The sequence below is a fragment of the Homarus americanus genome, unplaced genomic scaffold (genome assembly GCF_018991925.1).
Source record: "Homarus americanus isolate GMGI-L3 unplaced genomic scaffold, GMGI_Hamer_2.0 scaffold44651, whole genome shotgun sequence".
In the NCBI taxonomy this organism is placed as follows: Eukaryota; Metazoa; Arthropoda; class Malacostraca; order Decapoda; family Nephropidae; genus Homarus; species Homarus americanus.
In genome coordinates, this window is record NW_024713059.1 from 268049 (window position 1) to 285379 (window position 17331).

Genomic DNA, 17331 nt, shown 5'->3' on the forward strand with positions numbered 1-17331 from the left:
ATACACAATACATTCCTTCATTTTCACCTAACACAACTTACTAAGCTGGTTTTGTAAGTTTCATTAAGGTTATCTGTACTTCATAACATCAGCAGCTTGCATGGTAGTGTAAGCTGAGGTTAAATTCTGCCGTAACTCACCTACAGCCTTCATCAGCGGGAGTTTCCTTAAGTTCTCAGACACCAGCTGATCACCCCGGGAGCATCATACCTGGTCTAGAGTCTTCAATACCTTTAAAGATAATGTTGCACCCCCCCCCCCTCCACTCTCTCTCCCCTCACTCTCCTTACCCCTCTCTCTCTCTCTCTCTCTCTTTTGTCTGTCTGCATGCCTGTCTATCTGTCTCTTTGTCTGTTACGTACCAGATTTGTAGCTTGATAGGAACGCCGTCTAAGTTCACTATTTTTTGCTTGAAGTCTATACCTGGAAGTAAACGGTCGTGTTAATAAGCCACTCAGTATCTTAACTCAGCAAAAAGGTAAAATTACAAATTCAACTTAACGTAAGACATTCTGTAACAATTATTATACATTACTGTGAAACAAAATGAGATACAATATATTAAACTTCTAAACCATATGAATACAAAATGAATTACAGTTTAAATAAGAGAATGTGTAATGGTTTATAATGAACTCTAGTTGATAGATAAGGAAAGATAAATGAGATCTCTTAATTATTAATGCTTATCAGGTAAACCAGGTAAATAAATTTAAATACAACACATTATACTAAATCTCTGATACACAAGAAGAAAAGTACTGTACTCGATAACCTTCACTCCATCAATTGTAAAGTTAGGTGCAAATTTACAGGTAGGTAGACTAGAAGTATCCGGGGATCGAACCAGCGACCCTTGGTATACTTTAGTGAGTGTTATATCCACTCGGCCAATGGACCACTTCGTTCCCAATTCAAATATTTTATAATAAATCTTGTGTCGTTTAGGATGGAGGAATATATGAAAAGACTTATAGAAAACACTTATATTACTGAAAGGTTATACTAGGCATCAACCAAGTCTTCCTTCTCATTACAAATTCTATCAAAACACCAAAACAGATAGGTCACTTTTCTGCACCTCCATCATCCACCCCCATCACCCATCACTCTGACACTCACCCCATCACGTACCTCCATCATCCACCCCCATCACCCACCACTCTGACACTCACCCCATCACGTACCTCCATCATCCACCCCCATCACCCATCACTCACCCCATCACGTACCTCCATCATCCACCCCATCACCCATCCTCTGACACTCACCCCATCACGTACCTCCATCATCACCCACCCCCACCATCACCCACCCACCACCCCCACCCCTACCCCAAGGTAGAGAGAGAGAGAGGACTATTGCCAAAAGTCTATTGCCAAAAGTCTGAAAGCAATCTAGTGAGTCATCTGCTACGAGAAACACCTACGATTCTAGTTGCCGTTTCACCCTGAGCTGAGATGGAAGTGGAGTGGAGAATAAACACGAAGAAGGAGAAGAAGCTCTTGCCTCGAGAACAGCTCCTGAATGGCAATTGCTTCCTTTCTCTCTCCTCTTCTTCTCTCCCTCGTTACTCTCCTATCCACCCTCGACTACCCTCCATCACACCCTTCTATTCTTCCTCCTTCCTGTCCACCCTCCCTCCTATCCTCCAACCACCCTCCCTCCTTCCTATCCCTCCCTCCCCTCCTTCCCTTCCTCTTTCCTTCGTATATAAAGTTCATTAAGTTTATACACCCCCGCACGCTGGGTGATGCTGGTGGGCCTGGTAGCAGTAGTCTGACGGCGGATACTTGCCACTTCAAATAACACACGTAAGCAATCAAGCGTCTGGCTCACCCCCACTAAAGCGTTTACCTGTGTATTACAAGTGAGAAAAGAACATCAAAATAGAAAATTAAAACACACACACACACACAACACACACACACACACACACAACACACACAGTGACCATCAACATGTCAAGAAAGTCTTTGTGTTTATTCAGTATCTCTCAGTAACAGTGACTTGCATTGTTAGAATATACCTTTATCTGACACCAACACCCTGAGGCTGTGTGTGTGTGTGTGACCTTTCTCCCTCACCCTGACCTACCTGACCTCTCCCCTCACCTTGACCTCTCCCCTCACCCTGACCTCTCCTCTCCCCCTGACCTCTCTCTCCTCTCCACCCTCTCTCCTCCTCCTGACCTCACCTCTCCCCTCACCCCTCACCTCCCCCCTCACCCTCACCTCTCCTTCATCCCTCCACCTCTCCCCTGACCTCCTTTCCCCTGACCTCCTCTCCACTCCTGACCTCTCCCTTCACCCTCTCCTCCTCACCCTGACCTCTCCCCCTCTCCCCTCCTCCTCCTGACCTCTGACCTCACCTCTCCCCTACACCACATAATGGCGGTATTATTATCATCGTTACCATGGTATAAAAAAAGACTATTTTCGCTTATTTTGGCGCGATGGTCCGAGGGGAATTAGCGACGGTCGATAGCCACGTTGCTCTCTGGCGCCACCCCGTGTCTCCCCTCACCGCGACCACACCATGTCCACACCTCTCCACCTCTGTGTCTTTCATCACCGCGGCCACACCATGCCCACACACCCCTTTCACCTCCATGTCTCCTCTCACAGCAGCCACACCATGTCCACACATCCATCTGTCCCTTCACCCATCCCATGCCCACAATCCACAGCCACACCATGATTGGATGTTCTCACCAAGTCAGTGAACTCGTGACAACCACACCTTGACATCACATTCCCACTCAACCTGTACAGTCATATCAGTAGTGATAAAAGCCACACTATACTTGTGACCCCAACCAACACAACCACACCATCATCCACACCATTGATGCCCTAACTACCATGATATTATATGACAAAGAATACCATGTCACCATAACACACACACACACACACACACACACACACACACATCCTCCACTAAACAAGGCTCGAACCCAAGGCCTCTAAACGTGAGGAACGGGCAATATCACCAACAAACCATTAAAAAACGTCTCAGATAACCTAACCTAACACCTGCCGCTAAGCTCACTAACAACATCATCAACACACGAGTCAAAACTGCATATAACTACGGTATATTCATTTAATATACTTAACTCTTCATAAACTAAGTATGTTATGTGAAAAGTTTGTATACAGTGTGTTATAATTTGAAACTCGTGTTGATTTGTGAGGTTGAGTGAATGTTGTCTCTGGGATTTAGGTACTAAAGAATGTTCCTTGAAAATGTTAGAATGGGTCGGATGTCTCATGAGTATTTGAGTGGCCAAGTGAGAGCCTTATAGAATGGGCTCCTAGTTTAAGTTAGGCTAGTGGCTATTATGCATGTTATTTGGGTGTCACGTATCCAAATATATACCGTATATGTATGTATGTAATAATATACTGTATACAGGGATATATTTGTGTATATAAAATCATGACTAGTGTGAAATATAATCAGCACAGTAACGAGAGTCAGCTGGTGTGTGGGGGCGGAGATATTAGTTCAACGACCGAGCAAATTGTTCCACTTTTTTCCCCCCGCTCATGACGGAGTTGGTGACGTCACTGTGTTGTTGCTCACGAGACGCCATTCAAGGATGACATAATAATTTTAAAGGTTATTTACTCTCCAACATAACTGAACACTTCACCAAGAATAATGAATTACAGCAAAAATAAATAAATAAATATATAAATAAATGGTACGATGGTTCTAGATCCAGAAGCTTTTTTCTTGATGCATCGTTGCTTTATGACCCAACAGTCAAGGTTAGAATGTTGCTTCATCCCTGTCTCTTCTGTCTGTCGTTCATAGATTGAAATGTAACTTTATAAATATATGTTGTTGATACGAGTGAGTCATTGTAGTGATAATATTGGAATTTTATATATCTATCTGGTCTTGTTTTTATTCATCAATATTACAACATAAATACAGTACTCTATCCGTCAATACAAAATACAGTATACTACTCTTCGGTCTTCTCACACTTGTCGATAGAAGTGTGTGTAGTAGCACTGCAGTGGTGGCCAGAAGTGCAGTTGCAAAGACACAGTCATGTCTTGAACTTGAGTTTTGTCATCAAATCGTAGTACGTATTGTCTGTTTGTTATCATGGACTTCTTTTTCTACCCATCAGTGAGTTACACCAATTCATCTACTTTTCTAGTCATTAATTCTAGCAGTATCTAGGTCCCAGGGTGATCTTCTAGACCCCTAAACCAACTGTGTCTTTGGCGGTCTGCTTCTGCCTCTAGGAGACTGCTGACAGTGTCTCAGAGGCCAGTGGACGCGGGTAACTCTCCGGCTCATGCGCACCTCCACACACCAATAGCCTCCACACCTACTTACTGTACATGCACCTGACGTTCTATTTATTTCAACAACAGGATTCCTTCACTGTATTAAAGCTTCCTTTTAGAACTTAACGACACGACGCAGCTAATTCAAGAAGTTAAAATGGATTAGGGTAGTTGGTCAATCAATAAACATTGCCAGAGGAGATAATATTTTGATTGGATGGCTGGCATCAGGCGCCACGCCACAGACATACTGGCGACGGCAGCGTGACTCCTCCCGCGCTCACCCAACCCACTCAGCGAGTTTTCCCCGGGATAAGCGAGACCCCATGAGCTGATGTATTCTAAATCCCCAAGAAAAATAAAACATATTAACCCAAATTAACTTTAAAGTTATTAGTTAAGTAAAATTATAACGTAGTGCATCACAAGACTCCGCGAGGTAACACAACACCTCACAAGAAAAATTAAACCTGGTAACTTTAATGTAATGAAACTACGTAAAGTTAATCTGTAATCTTACTCCTACGTCCAAAAATCAAACACAGATGGATCAACAAGGTTCCAGGAATTAGGTAGATACAGTATACAGGTAGAGTCCTAGAAGGGTATGTCCAGGTGAGAGGAGGCCTAATTGTCTCCAAACCCTATGACACACCTGAGTTTTAACACCTGTCTCCTACCTGAGTCCCTTTAATACTGTGACACGTCTGGGAGATTTTTTCCCATAAAGGTCACGTACGAGTGTCTTGTTTATCCCTGGAAAAAATATACGCCATCCATTACCACCCCCCAACCTACACCACCCCCAACCTACACCACCCCATCCACCCCCCTCCCCTCCCCACTCGTCAAAAAAAAAATAATAGTCTGTATGGAAAGACAAACAAGCAAAAAAAAACAATCAATCAACGTAAACAAATTCCTAAGACAAAAACTAATCAATACATATGAATCAAAAACAACTAATGAACTAAACTCTTACTTACACTCTACAACCTTACTAAACATTACTATATATTTCGCCCTATAATCAAAACAAACCTTATATAACGACCCAACTAACTAAACTTATATCAAATTATATATTATAGTTATGGTCCTTATAAACAGAAGCCATACACTTATCCCTCAAATGTTTATGACTTCACTGGATAAATAAACTCATTCTTTAAGTTAAATTATCCAAGACCTCTTACACACATTATCCACGAGAGGTTAAATATAGGAACGTTAACCGGATGTCTCTATTATCACTCATTCACTCGTAAATATCTGGATAATGTTGAATAATTTACATATATATTTATACTGATGAGATAAATTACGTTTATCTTCCTCGAGTCTATTAAATTATTCCCATATTCGTATTTCTTTATAAATCGTCTATTTAAATTGTGTCAAGTTTATATACACCAGATTTATATTATTTTGGTATATTTTTTTATCTCTGTTACTGAGTTATTAGTAAATTTATTTATTTACATATACATTTTAACGTGACTCCTCTCCTAGAGCAGGATTCCTCTCCTCCCTATACCATGACTCCTCTCCTCCCTATACCATGACTCCTCTCCTGCCTATAGCATGACTCCTCTTCTCCCTATAGCATGATTCCTCTCCTCCCTATAGCACGATTCCTCTCCTCCCTATAGCATGACTCCTCTCCTCCCTATAGCATGATCCCTCTCCTCCCTATAGCATGATCCCTCTCCTCCCTATAGCATGATCCCTCTCCTCCCTATAGCATGACTCCTCTCCTCCCTATAGCATGACTCCTCTCCTCCCTATAGCATGACTCCTCTCCTCCCTATAGTCTCCATGGGCCTCGTGTGTAGGAGAGGGCTGGCTGGTTGGGAGAGTCACCCGTGGCAGCCAGTAACTTGATGCAACTGTGGGGGAATCCTGCCATCAGAGAGGTCCCACAATCCGAGAAATTGTGCGGCCCCTTGTCCACCCAGCGTGAGAGGAAAGTTTAGGTGGGGGTTAGGGTTAGTTGGGGTTCTCTGGGGGGTTGAGCTGGACACGAGAAGGGACTATATCCACCTTAAGTTACCTCCACTTTGGATCACATACAGGTCACAGTCGCCGCCCAGCTGGAGGGGTTGGAGGGGGGTGGAGGGAGGGAGGGATTGAGGGGGGAGGGAGGGCGGTAAGGGGGAAGAGGGGGCTATTGTCTCCCCGCCTTCCTTCCTGCTTGCTTGTCTGACTGTTTTCTTGTTTCCTTGTCTGCTTGCTGCCTGAAGCCCCACACCCCTCCCCCCCCACTCCCTCCCCATGTTCGCTGTCTGACTGACTGTCTGCTTGCCTTCCTCTCTTCAAGCTCTCTCACACACACACACACACACACACACACAAGATAACCATACAACACAGATATTTTTAGCTTCTCATTACTTTAAACAGACAGCCTTTACCCAGACTCGCTTCCCCCAAGACATGAATTAGTGAGCAATAAACTTGGCTCATGGAACACTGAATATTAACCCAGAGTGAATTATTTAGTAAGAGAACGTTATTAGCCTGTATAGTGAGGATATCTTATACGTGGGTCGATACAGTATTTATTTTATGTAAGTCATTCAGGATTAAACTGCAGGAAGACATGATAACTCTTTCGGAAATTTATTAAAGACCATTATTCACCATTATTCATACTAGCATAAACACACAACTCATCAGCTGATTCAATAAACAAACCAGTATAATTAATTCTTTGTCTCTCTTATAGAATTAATCCTCTGAAACCTGAGTTATTATTTTCAACTCGTCTACATTTTCTTTCGTTATTTCTTATTTATTGTTAGATTTTTTTTAGATTAGATTACCCCGGAAGGGACTAGTTTATTGGGCACCCCCTTACATCCTGTGCAAGGTGAAGCGCAGAAGTGTTTACAGCGCCCATCTGGGAAGCATGCTAAGTTCATGGTTGCCTTTATGACTCGTGCATTAAGGACGTAAGAGCCTGAAGGGTCATAGGTTTTGTCAGCAAGTTACATTAAGTTACAGAATGATGAGTGTATGGGGGGAAAATTCCCGGTACATTTCATCTGTTTATGGCAAAGCGTGGCAGGTCCCTAATAACGTCAAGTGCCAGGCCTGTCACTAGGAGGAGGGATATTGTTATATTTCACCTACATCATCAGCTGACCTCCTTCCTGCCTCTCATGACCTCACCAGCCAACAACACACAACAGCGAGGATGTGATGCCCTTGATGACACTCACTCACGCAGAGAGAGAGAGAGAGAGAGAGAGAGAGAGAGAGGTTCAGTATACTCACGCTACGTTAATTCATTCAGATGTGGCCTTGGTATGCATATATAATTGGTCACACACACACACACACACACACACACACACACACACACACACACACACACACACACACACGGGTCCATAAGGGCGAGGTAAACGAGTCTAGGTTTTCCCTGAAATGTTAAAAGTTTACCATGACGACACCGAGATGGTTAAAAGTTCCATCGGCAGGATTAAGTTGCCTCTGACACGCTTAAAGTTGCCCCTGAGAAGCTTAAATTTGCTTTTGGCGAGCTGAAGTTGCCACTGTCAAGCTTAAAGTTGCCTCTGACAAGCTTAAGTTGCTTCTGGCGCACTTAAAGTTGCCTCTGACACGCTTAAGGTGCCTCTGACAAGCTTAAATTTGGTTCTGACACGTTTAAATCTGCTTCTGGCGCAGTTAAGTTGCCTCTGACACGCTTAAGTTGGCCCCGATGCCCTTGAAAATGTTGTCCACGGGTTCATTTATCCTCCCAAACAAGACTGTCTTAGCCAATCATCATCTTCGCCATCAATCTCCTTTCATGGCAACGTCAAAATAGGTAAAAATGTCCTTCAAATGCCAAACTTTCCTCTTCTTCCTCCTGCTTACCTTCCTCCATCTCCTACCCCCTCCCCTTCTTCCTCCTCCTGCTCCTCTTCTTCTTCCTCTTCCTCCTCCTGCTCCTCTTCTTCTTCCTCCTCCTCCTCCTGCTCCTCTTCCCCCTTCCTCCTCCTCCTCGCCAGTGATTTTAATCGGACTGACAAGCTACTCAATGACCCTGAGGCAGACGTCAATACATCCACATACTTTATTAATACAATCACTATATATCCACACCTGGAAACCTTTACCTGTATGAGGATCCACAAGGCAATATTCTTCTAACTCTGAGATCTTTACTAACTCCTTCGTCAGTCTATTAAGGTGGTATCATCAGGTCTGAGGGTTGGGGATTATGGCCCACCACTACACACCTGGCCTCGACATTTGGTGGTGAGATCTTACACTAGTTTAAACTAACATACAGGCGTTATCTATAATACATCTCCAGTTGGGTTGATTATTATTGTATTAATATTTATTTACGACAGTATGAAATAGTTAAACTGGTGTATCATTATATGTTGACTTCCTTACAACTCCGATCGTTGGACCTCTGATTGCCGAGGTCTTTTTAACGGCGAAAATAATACATCTCAGTTCGGTTTGTTTCCTTTCAACACAAAACAACGAACTTCGGATATTGGTTTGTCTTTTTAAACTCAAAACAACGCGTCTCATATTGGCTCCTCATTTTTAAAACATCTTAACAATAAGTGTATGTGTGTGAGTCAAGTTAGTTTAAGAAAGTTAGTCTTCCCGCGGGGGAGATTTTGTCCCTTGTCACCGGTGGTTGGCCAGACTCGTGAATCTCAGAACCTTGAGACTGTGCAGTGGCTGTACGATAACATACCTTAGCAGAAGCCACACAACAGACCCCGGTGATGAAAGAGGCATGATAATATTAAATGAAAAAAAATGCTTTACACTGAATAAAAGTTTATCATCCCTTTACACGAAAACAAGATTGCAATTATACAGCATTACAAGGACATAGGCTGGATGAAATAGTGATAGTCTTCCCAACAACAGCAAGGAAGACACAAGATAGGAAATATTACTTTAAGAAGGTAAGTAACTCGAGATAAAGAGAGAATAAGGAAGATATATTAAGAAGGAAGATATATTAAGGAGGAAGAAAGAAGGGCGTGGATGATGTAGACTCCTTCTTCCTGGTTAGAAGCTCTTAGTTGAAGTGACTAAGGGAGACCTCTTGACCGATTAAGGCACATGTGTCCCCTCTCTCTCTCTCTCTCTCTCTCTCTCTCTCTCTCTCTCTCTCTCTCCCTCTCTCTCTCTCTGCCACGTAAAAGTAGTAACAGAGAGGGCGTGAGGGTCAAGTCTTTTCCTGTATTTTTATAACCCATGAATAAATAAAATGCATAAACTGAACTGCAAGAGAAAGAGAGAGAGAGAGAGAGAGAGAGAGAGAGAGAGAGAGAGAGAGAGAGAGACTGCTCAGGCTCACTAACCCAGCACAAGCTCTCAGTGCTCCCCAAGGCATCACGGGACTGGCGAAGTCGGCATTCCCAAATGTGATTAGTGTGTGTGTGTGTGTGTGTGTGTGTGTGTGTGTGTGTGTGTGTGTGTGTGTGTGTGTGTGTGTGTGTGTGTGTGTGTGTGTGTGTGTGTGTGTTTATACGCATATACGTGCCTCCAAGCATGAGTTTATATGTATATATTTGTATATAAACCCGAATGCGAGTGTTCTGTTTGATATATTCCTTACGACTGAACAGTATACACAGAAGCACCCCCCAAAAAATCTCTTAAAAGTTAGGCGTGTTATTTAAGTACACTACTGGAAGGAAATGAACACTAAAACAAACGTTCACATACACAAAAGGAATTGAACACAGCACAAACGTTTACATACACACAAGGAATTGAACACAAGACAAACGTTCACACACACACACACACACAAGGAATTGAACGTAAGATAAACGTTCATACACACACGCACACACACACGACAAACGTTCACACACACACACACAACAAACGTTCACACACAAGGAAATGGACACAAGGCAAACACTCTCTCTCTCTCTCTCTCTCTCTCTCTCTCTCTCTCTCTCTCTCACACAAACACACAAGGAAGTGAATGCAAGACACACGTTCACACACACAAGGACATTATCAACAAGAGACATTTTCCTGGAACACCCCTGTATGTCCTGCGTGTGTATAGTGCTGGTGGGGAGGAACACCCTGACGCAGAGGGGCGTGTCTTAATCAATTATAGGAAGCCGGTGAGTGTAGGAGGTCAGGAGGTAGATGGGAAGAGGTCAGGAGGAGGAAGTGGTCAGGTAGGTAGATGAGGAAGAGGTCAAGAGGAAGAAGGGGTCAGGAGGAGGAAGGGGACAGGAGATAGATGGAGAAGAGGTCAGGAGGAAGAAGGGGTCAGGAGGAGGAAGGGGACAGAAGATAGATGGAGAGAGAGTCAGGACAGAAGGGATCAGGGAGGTAGAGAATGAGGTCAGGAGGAGGAGGAAGGGGTCAGGAGGAGGAGGTCAGGAGGAAGAAGAGGTACGTGTGGGAAGTCAGGAGGTAGAAGGGAGGAGGAGGGAGGAGGAGGGAGGGGAGGAGGGGGGGAGAGGGAGGGAGTAAGAAAGATGAAAGAAGGTAGTTTGGAGATTAGAAGAGGAGTTAGATAGGAAAGGAGGTGAATGGGAAGGTGTTAGTGGGAGAGGTGAGTGGGAGGTGTTAGTGCGAGTGGGAGGTGAGTGGGAAGGTGTTGAGTGGGAGAGGAGGCGAGTGGGAGGTGAGTGAGAGGGTGTTAGCGGAGAGGAGGTGAGTGGGAATGTGTTTTCTGGAGAGGGGCGGAAGAAGAGCGAGTGGGTGATGAGTGGGAAGGTGCTGAGTGGAAGAGGAGAGGAGAGACGTGGCATTATGGTGGGAGATAAGAAACATGATAACGAAAAGGGAAGAAGGAAGAGGAGGAGGAGGAGGAGGAGGAGGAGGAGGAGGAGGAGGAAGAAGAAGGAAGAGGAGGAGGAGGAGGAGGGGGAGGAGGAGGAGGAGGAGGACAAAGAAGAGAAGAGTGGAAAAATATAGTAAAGGAGAAATATATGAATAATAATAAATGCAGAGATGACGATGATGATGATGATGATGATGATGATGATGATGATGATGATGATGTGATGATGATGATGATGATGATGATGATATGATAGGAGGATAAGGAGGAAGAAGGAAAAATAGATGGAAGAGGAAGAGGGAAGGAGAGAGTAGGAAGGAGGTAGGGAGGTGAGGAAGGAGGGAGTGAGGGGAAGGAGGGAGTGAGGGAGGTGAGGAAGGAGTAGAGGAAGGAGAGTGGGGAAGGAGGAGTGAGGAAGGGAAGGTGAGGAAGTGAGGAAGGAGGAGTGAGGAAGGAGGAGTGAGGCAGGAGGAGTGAGGAAGGAGAAGTGAGGAAGGAGGAGTGAGGCACAGTAGGAAGTGAGGTATATGTGCCTCCCAGACCTCTCTCACTCACTCATGGTGAACAACCCGCGCCCCATGTCTAGGAGGGGGGGTGAGGGGGGGTGAGGGGGGTGAGAGGGGGGTGAGGGGGAGAGGGGAGGGTGAGGGGGCCTGGTCACCCTTCTTAACCACCAGCTCAGAACCTTGACCTATAACTGAATCTTGACTACATAGCCTTGACCTATAACTGGGTCTTGACTACAGCTCATATCCTTGACCTGTAAGTATTGATCTCCCGCTGACAGCACTGACTGGCCTCTTCACCTAGGTCTTGACAAACAGCTGAATACTGCTGAGAGCCTTAACCGCCAGCTGAGAGCTTTATCTTCCAGCTGAGAGCCTTAACTTCCAGCTGAGAGAGAGCCTTAACAGCGAGCTGAGAACTTTAACGTTTAGGTGAGAGCTTTAGCCTCAGCTGAAAGTCTTAACCTCCAGCTGAGAGTCTTAACCGCCAACTGAGAGCTTTAACCTTTAGCTAACAGCCTTAACCTACAGCCGTGGTCATCGTTTAAGCCACGTGACAGGTATGCGTTTGTGTGTGTGTGTGTGTGTGTGTGTGTGTGTGTGTACCTGCAAGAAGATGACTGACAAATACAAGTGGACTCAAACACAAACACGCACACACACGCTCACACACTCACACACGCTCACACACGCCCTCACAAACACGCCCTCACACACACGCCCTCACACACACGCACTCACACACACGCCCTCACACACACACACACACACGGGGCTTGGGGTGGGAGAAACACACATTCGGTAACTAATTATAAAACTTTTAAAAACCAATTAGGGTTCAAACCACGCCTATTTGACCTAGTTCCTCCGCCGACAGGAACCAACAAGAAAAACTGAAGGAAAATGTTTGTCATTGTAAACGTTTGTGAAGGAAAACGTTTGTGAAGTTAACGTTTGTGGAGGAAAACGTTTGGTGAGGAGAAACATTGGTGATGAAAACAAAATAAGGAAGATAAAATTAATAGAGAGAAAACGTTTGTCTTGATACACTGAACGAGTCTGTGTTTGTGCGGAGAAATTTAAAGAAAGCATTACGAGAACAATCACAGCTGACAGATACAGACAGTTTGGAGAAAAAAGTTACCTAATGAAAGTCGACTACAAGTAAAAACAAGGAAAGTTGACAAAAAGATTACAGAAAGTTGAATCAAAGTTAGATAAGCAAAAGTAATAATAGTAAGAAAGTAACGGGTTGTGGGTAGAAAAGTTGTACAAATAAGACTGAAGCAAAGTTATATAAACAAAGTTGACGAATTTATCATAAAACTATTGATAGCAAAGTATTAAACAAAGTAATAACAACAAATTATATCAAAGTATCGTAGATTACATTACATATTTCTACAGGTAATCTAGTTAATAACCTATGTTTCACAATATAAACACAAAACTAAATTTTTTAAAAAAGTACAATAAATTCTTGATACACGGATGAAATAAAGTTAATTTTACCATCAATGTATTAATTACCGTAGTTAGGATAAAGCTAAAAAAGTTGGATTAATTTAACGAGACGCCAGACAAGAGGATCTCCACCACTATCCACGCCAACACGTAGCAGGGACACAGGTGGGAATGTTGAAGCCTTATGACCGTTTGTGTTCAGGTCAGAGGACATTTCTTGTACCCTGTCTGCTGGTCACTCAAGCTAGCGGGTCCTACTCTCCCCCTTCCCCTCCCCTCCGAGAAGACGTGCTGAAAGATCCTATAGTTACCGAAACGCAGAAATACATTATATTAAAATGGACGCAATGGATAGGTAACCATGTTTACAAATGTGTTGTTTGACCTTCGAGACATTACCAGACATCCACGTAGCAGATTAAGATGATAGAGTATAGAGCCCAGAGTTACAATTTGGATAAACATTCATAACAGTAGAGTTGGAGTTTAAACAGAATTATCACTTTAGTTTATCACGACAAACACAAGTTACAAGAATAACAACAGAGACCCCCCCAGATAAAGCGCTTCCGTTTGTTTGTTAGTCCTAAACTTACTATGGCAGGCAGTACGTGTGAACCCAGATGTGCTCTACAACTCTTTACTTAGGTTTAAAAATATGTACGCCTGGCCACACTGTCCCTCCTGTTGACTCTACTAAGTTCTCGCGCTGTACTCAACGCCAAATATGGAAATTCAGAAATAGATCATCTTTGGAGACCATCCTTGACTGACAGCCACACACACACTTACGGAGATACGTTTTTGCATGGTTCAACAGAGGTGTATAATGGTGAGTTGTTGACAGGTGTATAATTAAGGTAAGGTTAGGTTATTTAATCTACAGGTGGTCCAAAGCTTTAATTAAAAATATACAGGTGTAAATGTGTTTTGTTAACTTGGCCAACTAATAAGAAGAACATAAGAACATAAGAAAATAAGGAGTCTGCAATAGGCCGGTTGGCCTGTGCATGGCAGCTCCTGTCGAGAGTTACTACCATTCTCTATCATCCATGAATCTATCTAGCCTCCTTTTGAAACTTTCCAGAGTTCCCGCACTTACTACAAAGTTGCTAAGCTTGTTCCACTCGTCCACCACCCTATTTGTGAACCAGTTTCCTTCCTATCTCCCTCCTAAACCTAAACTTATCCAACTTGAATCCGTTGCTCCGAGTCCTATCCTGCTCGGATATTATAAGAACTTTATCTATATCCCCTTTATTGATTCCTTTCACCCACTTAAATACTTCTATCATATCTCCCCGCACTCTTCGTCTTTCTAGGGAATGCAAGTTAAGTTTCTTTAACCTATCCTGATATGGAAGGTTTCTAAGTCCCTGAATCATTTTTGTCATTCTTCGCTGCACCGACTCTAGTGAATTTATATCCATTCTATAATAGGGGCACAGTATCCAGCCTCCTCCCACCATCCCATGTTGACGCAGCTTAAGACTGATTTATCATTACTCTTTGTTACTTAATGAGATGAAGCTTTACTAAAGATGACCTGGTGACATCATGTAAAGTTAAACACATCTTGACGTGATCAAACTATCCCACAGGTACAATACAATGCTTTCTATTATCAAACAGACATTGAATTTTGTGATTATAAATTGTCTTGTCATTTAAAACAAAGTTACCATGTGATTTATTAGTATACAAGTGCACAGAACATGTATTTTAAGCAATAATTTATAGTGTGTATTTATTAGCTACATATTACTACATAAAGGATATATACTACGTGTATCTAGGGTTTATTTAAAGGACTTCGACCTCCATTTAATTATGCCAGGTCAGGAGAGACTAATAATACTTTGTTAAATATTAAGCATTATTTAACATGTCGTCTGCTAAACTTAATATAAAATCATCAAAACTCCGCTTGATAAGACTTCACCAGAACAACAAACAGTTTACTACCATTAACTTTAAACTGTTATTAAGATCATCACAATTGAGTACGATACATTTGATCACCAAGGCAACGGTTGGTAGTTGAATATTCCGTCTTAATATTAACTCCGTTCTTGTAATTTGTCATTAAACCGATATTAGTTAAGTTAAGGCATGTTGTTGTTGTTGTTGAGTTCTGCGATACATCTTTATGATATATCACAACACTGGAGTAGTTTAAACTAACCAGTCACTAAGAGGCTGTGTATATTATTGCTTAAAATTTATCTCTGTAATTTTAGCCGACCTGGCCTAACCTAACCTAACCTAACCTAACCTAACCTAGCCTAGTCTAGCCTAACCTAGTCTAGCCTAACCTAGTCTAGCCTAGCCTAGTCTAGCCTAACCTAGTCTAACCTAACCTAGTCTAACCTAACCTAGTCTAACCTTGTTTCACCTCCACAACTCTGAGGTTGCTGACCTCAGTGCTCTGGCAGACCACCATCCACGTCCCTCTCCCCCACACATCAACCCACGTCCCTCTCCCCCCCTCCCCCACACAACAAACCACGTCCCTCTCCCCCACACGACAAACCACGTCCCTCTCCACACATCAACCCCACGTCCCTCTCCCCCCTCCCCACACAACAAACCACGTCTCTCTCCACACAACAACCCCGTCCCTCTCCCCACACATCCACATCAACCACGTCCTCTCCCCACACATCAACCCACGTCCCTCTCCCCCACACATCAACCCCGTCCCTCTCCCCCACATCAACCCACGTCCCTCTCCCCACACATCAACCCGTCCCTCTCCCCACACATCAACCCACGTCCCTCTCCCCACACATCAACCCACGTCCCTCTCCCCCACACATCAACCCCACGTCCCTCTCCCCACACATCAACCCACGTCCCTCTCCCCACATCAACCCACACATTCCCTCTCCCCACACATCAACCCACGTCCCTCTCCCCACACATCCCCTCCCCACACACACAACCCACGTCCCTCCCCCACACATCAACCCACGTCCCTCTCCCCACACACATCAACCCACGTCCCTCTCCCCACACATCAACCCCACGTCCCTCTCCCCACACATTAACCCACGTCCCTCTCCCCCCTCCCCCACACCAAACCACGTCCCTCTCCCCACACATCAACCCAAGTCCTCTCCCCACATCCAACCCACGTCCTCTCCCCACACATCAATTTCCCTCTCCCCCACACATCAACCCACGTCCCTCTCCCCCACACATCAACCCCACGTCCCTCTCCCCACACATCAACCCACGTCCCTCCCCCCATCACCTCCTTTCCAAGAACAAAACAAGGAGCCGTTTCTTCTCTCTGGAACAGTACACCACCACCACACGAAGAGGGTAAAACACTGAACCTCTTGACCTGGGTGGGGTCTTGAAGGTGTTGTGCTGGACATCCCTGTGTAGTGGGTCAGTTGTTCCCGGGCTTAAATTAACACCCCTGGACATACACCCCCATACACCCCTTGGACACACACCCCTGGACATACACCCCTGGACAGACACCCCCTTGGACACACACCCCCTGGACATACACACCTCCTTGGACACACACACCCCCTGGACACGAGAAATTGTGTGTCCTGGTGGTCATTATTAGTCTTGATTGTATTAACCTATAGAACGGGAGCTGAGTGACCCTTTCCACTAACTTCATCTAAAGCTTCGTTAACTCTGGGTCACATATACCTACCGTTGCCCTCCCCACACTCACCCTCACTTACTTGTGTCTTACGAAAATTTGGGAATGTAGATAAATAATAAAGGGTATTTATAAAGTACGTGTGGCGTGCACTCTTAAACCCCCAAAACTTTGTATTTATGAAAAAATCAATCGAGGATATGATGCTAAACTGTCTACACCACGACCTGGGGAGCGCAGGGGAAGGTGGGGAGGGAAGGAGGGGTGTAATATCCCGTCGTCTTAAGTATGAACCGAGGGAAGGCGTTTATCATCTCGGATGTGTTCCACTAATTCCTTGATCCCTTTAAGTCCCGGATGTTCTAAGAATACCGAGGCATTATCCGTACAGCTGGACAATAATTGAGCCTAAGTGTACAGTGATCAAGCCATGAATACAACATGAGAAAATTCCCTCCGTCCAGCGAGTGTTAACACAACAATAGGATGTAAATTGATAATACAGCCGCCGTGTTGCCTGTCCCACATGGGTCCCTCTCCCTGTCACTGTGGCTTTAAGTTTGCACAGGTGTACATGTATGTGTACCTCCAGTCTCTAACAGACACAGCCACACGAGT

At 44.2% G+C, this 17331-nt stretch overlaps 1 protein-coding gene across 1 annotated transcript in view; it reads right to left on the minus strand.

The window, feature by feature from the left end:
- The window catches only part of LOC121865674 (ras-related protein Rab-8A-like), a 46740-nt gene that overhangs the window by 13733 nt on the left and 15676 nt on the right, over positions 1-17331 (minus strand). The window contains exon 2 of the mRNA XM_042365200.1: positions 363-423. Coding sequence (XP_042221134.1) covers positions 363-423 — 61 coding nt within the window. The remainder of the gene's footprint in view (positions 1-362; positions 424-17331) is intronic.